Below are 5,006 nucleotides of genomic sequence, written 5' to 3'. Positions count from 1 at the left end.
CCTGAGGGCCACTCTGCCAACTTATATGTTGACTGTTCTTTACTTAACCAGCTCTGTGAATCAATCTCATTGTTATTATTACAGACTTAATTGGTTATTTTTTGGTTATTTTAGGGCAGGAGAAGGAGATGGTGAGTGGATATGGTAAAGTAATGGTAAATTTGTTAAGACAGAGTTATGATTTTGTTTTGTGTGAGCAGTTAAAGCGTTAGCTCTGGTTAAGATCTACTTCTACTGTGTTGAATGAAGCAGCAGCAGGTAATAAACATTGTTTTCCTCAACACTCTACATGTTGTTTTTGTGTCTTTACAGATTGCATGAGAGTTTAGAGAACATTCACTTCCACATGTGGAATTATAAGTGATAAACTTGTGATGAACTGGAAAACAAAGTGTTGTGTGATGTAATCCAGTGACTGATGAGAACATCCAAAGGGAAAAGTTTGTGTTTGGGGAATATCTTAATTTAAGGCGTGACTCAATAATAGTCTATATATACTCAAAATACACATAACAGTAATATATTACACTTTGTTAGGTACTAAAGCTGTTGATTATTTTGTTAATCAACCAAATAATCGTTTGCTATATAACTAGTTAAAGAAATACCATTCACATCCGAAAGCCAAAGTTGGCATAGCCTTAAAAAAAACTCCAAGAAAACAAGTAAACATCCACATTTGAAACTGAATTTGTGGAATTTTTGTTCTAAAGAATGACTTAAATGAATTGTTTATCAATACTGTTGCAGATGCATTTTCTGTGGATTCACCAATCAGTCTACTCTAGTAGGTATAAGGTTATACAGCTTGAAAACATGAGCAGCTCCCACTGGGCATAGGCCCATGATTATGTAACCACAGATCAATACGATATGATCAGCAGTTTATGACAATAGACAGAAAAATGTATTTTCTGATGTGCAACACCTACAGCAGGCAGCGTGTACTGTGTGACTCTTTAATTGTAAAGAGATACTAACAGTAAACTGGACAGTAAGCAATGAGGGCATAGAGTGCACAAAGAGAAGATCTGAGTCATACAATTTTTGAAGGTTAAGCAAAAGTTAATAGAATAGATTAGCTCTACTTTTAGGATGACATTTTACTTCAATGACACATGCAGTCTAATCTACAAGGACACCACAGTTAAAAATGTGTCAAACCTTGTTAGTATAAGGGACAATAAAAATATCTGAATTCAAACACATTCTTAAACCAAAAGAATAAATAAAGTGGTTAAAAGAAGGTCTCAGGCCTTACTGATTCAGGATTTCAAAAGATGACCAAATGACATAAGATAGAATAACAATTACTCGGTATTAGAGACGGACGTATTAATAAATAATAAAAAAAATAAAAAAAAACTCACCACGATTAAGAATTTACCAATCCAAAATAGTTGACAATAGAAGAAAGAGTGTGCTATTCCAAAAGAAGCTAAAGCAAGTCCAGATCTGGGCAAAGCAGCAGGGTGAGGGGCAGTGGACAGGATGGCAGTCCACTGAGCAAAAATAATGCTGCCACTCGGCAGAATGCACAAGACACCGTCAGGACCTTTTAAGGCTGGGACAGCTTTAAATTTAGACCATGAGGAGGGCCTGGCCCTCAGCTGTGTGCTAGGGTGTAGGTAGGCCACTTAAGGCGGAAATGTGGGGTTTTAGGTGTGTAATCGTAGGTCTAGTAAATCAGTAGTAACTAGTTGATAGAAGAAAAACTGCAGTATTTCAGTGGCTGCTACCTGTTGAATTGGATGCCATAAATTGTTGCAAAGAATATGACTTCAAACAAACTGTCTGTGACAAACGGTCAAAAGCCTGAACCAAAACCGTGCCAAACTACTGTATTTTATTTAACACATGCATTCACCGGCCAACTCTAATGCATAGCCTGTATAGGCTACTGCACATTGTCTAAAATGTGACTTTAAATCGCGCTTTCAATGTCTCCATCTCCCTAAACTTACAGCTCAGTTTTCCAACTTACTTTTACTTTGTTTGTAACCAATATGCAGTCGTTCTGTGGCGCAACATTAGGTGGGCTAGTTGGTCTACACCACAATTAAATATTGAAATGAACGTTTGGAGTTGATTGGTTATTGCTTCCATCTGGTGGTGGGACGTGTACACTGCAGCATTGATCTTTAGGACAAAATGTAAAGACATGATCAAAATAGAAGCGGTAAAAAAAAAATCCCACATTTCTTTTTTATTATCTCTACTGATCCCTATTTAACTATCTCATCTGGTTCCATGTACAAACACAAATAAACAAACAATTAGATATGAGGACAACATGGTATATTCCAGTCTGTTGGCTCCGTCCAGCTTGTCTGTGATTGGTCAGTTTGGGAAAGAGGAAATAAAGCACTGATGGTTGCTCTCTTCAGCCTGTGTTCTCCTAATACATCCATCCTGTGGATGCTTTGGTAGTTGCGTGTTTACAGCCATTTGGCAATAACGCTTGTATTTTCTGAGGTGGGTGATTTAATGTTAGCCTCTGGATCTTGTGCACATTAAGGTCACATAAAGTTATTTTCACTGTGAATTGATCTCGGTTAGCTCGCTTAAGCTAGTCGGGTCAGTCAGTTATTTAGGTCAACATTGGGCTAGCTAAGTTAACGCTACCTGCCATTTCTGCAGTACGTTGGGTAGCAAACATGTATTGTTATAACTCAAACAGGAAATGACTTTCTCACTAAATATTTGTTTCTATTTATTGTTGTTTGATTGAATTAAAAAACATCGTGGTTCTCTTGCCAAGTTAGATTTACTATCCTCGCAGTTATCAAGAAGTAAATAGCTTGCATCCCATATCAACTGACATCCAATCACAGTCCAGAGGTCCACATCTTAAACTGGGCCCTGTTCTGTTCTTCGTTGGCATGATTTGACACAAATGTTTCTGTTCTTCAAAGATTGCTTAAAATGTATTAGGAGCTGGTGTCAGAAATGTCCTTTACTGTATGTTCAAGCCTGCAAAAGTGCGGACTCATTCACTATTAAATTATGACGATGATGATGATGATAATGAAACCTTTTCAAAGTAAACCCCCACATAAGTGCAGTTGCCTGTTATAAAACAAATAGAACCAGAAATCATCATCTGAAAAATAATAATTAAGCCATATTTGAAGAATGGGGCCATGGTCATAACCTTACTGTAATCAATCCAGGCAAACATATAAGCCTAAAACAGAATAAGAAGGAACATGAATACCTATCGTACTAACATTTAGTGTTATCGAGCTACATTGGACAGTAGTGATATAGATATTAGAACATACTGTCCAGGTCTAGTTGACAGTCTTCATATTATCTGTATTACAGGAGGGGGGGACCTACCAACTGCCAACATGTCGAGCAAACGGGCCAAGGGAAAGAACACCAAGAAGCGTCCTCAGCGTGCCACCTCCAATGTGTTTGCTATGTTTGACCAGTCTCAAATTCAGGAGTTCAAGGAGGCCTTCAACATGATCGACCAAAACAGGGATGGTTTTATTGACAAAGAAGACCTTCATGACATGCTGGCCTCATTAGGTAAACTTAACAATGTATTTACGCGCATTTAGACAGTGATGTGAAAGCTGTGTGTGAAAGATGTCTTTAAGTAACAAATGTTGCTTTGAGAATGAGAGGAAGAAATGAAAGCTTGGAAAAGAAATATTTTTTTTTGTAAAGCTTTCAGCTTGGGTGGTGGGGGAGAATAAGTGTCATAAATCCTCAATACTTTGTCCATTTCCCAGGTAAGAACCCCACAGATGAGTACCTGGAGACGATGATGAATGAAGCGCCAGGCCCAATCAACTTTACAATGTTTCTGACTATGTTTGGAGAGAAGCTGAACGGCACAGATCCTGAGGATGTGATCCGTAACGCTTTTGCCTGCTTTGACGAGGAGGGCACAGGTGAGTTGAAGTTTTCTTTACATTTGGAATGTGCACTGCACTTCGTGATGCTGTTTCTCAATGTTTCTCTAAACCAAATGTTGTCAGAATGTTTTTGTTTTATTAAAAATCTTCTTGATCAAAATTCTCAAATGCATCACTTTTATACGTCCCAAATTCAAAATGGAATTGGATTAAAGCTGCAATTAGCTATTTTTTATTATCATTTAATAGTTATAATAATAATAATGAATCGCTTATTTGGAAAATGAATGTTATTAATTTGCTATTTATTTACTTGTGGGTGGGTGCGGTTTTAGCAATAATCGTTTGTTTTTAGGAATATTTGTAATCCTGCTGTATTTTAACATTTGATAGAAACATCCATTTAAAAATCGAAAATTCCCATTACGAGATAACAGCAAAGAAAAAACTTGATATCAATTAAAGTGATATAAAACACAGACGCTGAGAAACTGTTAATAGCAAAATGTTGACATTTTTTTCTTGATAAATGACTTAAATGGTTGATCGGTTATTAAAAATTTGTTGCCGATCAATACATTTTTCTGTAAATCAACTAACGGATGAATCAACTTCTCCCACAGGTATAATCCAGGAGGAGTACCTGCGGGAGCTGCTCACGACGATGGGCGACAGGTTCACAGATGAAGAAGTGGACGAGCTCTTCCGAGAGGCACCCATTGACAAGAAAGGCAACTTCAACTATGTAGCATTCACACGCATACTAAAGCATGGCGCAAAGGACAAAGATGATTAGTGTGTATCATTATAGGGTTCCACTCAAGTTAAAACAGTTATATCCTGTTATGTTAATGGAAGGCTTCACTGTAGCTTACTAAAGGTCATTTGTTTAAGATGCTTGTGGGACCATCCTGTACCTCACTCTCCAAGCTCATTTGCACATTTGTGAAACACCACTGAAGGGTCTGTGTAAGCTAGTAAAGATGTATGGAAAGACCCTCATGGATAAAGCTGGAAATAAACTGAAAAGTAGTCCAAAAAGGAGTCTGTTATCGTGACTGGTTTGGTTTTACTGCATCATTTGTATTTTGTAGGAAATTAAAGTTTCAAGATTAAATTGTGGTCTGAGACGAATCA

General features: G+C 37.3%; 1 protein-coding gene across 1 annotated transcript; it reads left to right on the top strand.

Annotated features, from left to right (window-relative positions):
• The first annotated feature begins 2,349 nt into the window (after positions 1–2,349).
• myl12.2 (myosin, light chain 12, genome duplicate 2) lies at positions 2,350–5,003 on the top strand. The gene is made up of 4 exons (XM_078264124.1): positions 2,350–2,475; positions 3,328–3,537; positions 3,744–3,905; positions 4,493–5,003. The coding sequence occupies exons 2-4, from the start codon at positions 3,354–3,356 to the stop codon at positions 4,663–4,665; spliced, it is 519 nt and encodes a 172-aa protein (XP_078120250.1). The 5' UTR covers positions 2,350–2,475; positions 3,328–3,353; the 3' UTR covers positions 4,666–5,003.
• Positions 5,004–5,006: the final 3 nt, after the last annotated feature.

This window comes from Sander vitreus, chromosome 12 (assembly GCF_031162955.1).
Source record: "Sander vitreus isolate 19-12246 chromosome 12, sanVit1, whole genome shotgun sequence".
Taxonomy (NCBI): Eukaryota; Metazoa; Chordata; class Actinopteri; order Perciformes; family Percidae; genus Sander; species Sander vitreus.
Note: the sequence above shows the minus strand (reverse complement) of the source record. Positions and strands in the feature narration are given on the sequence as shown.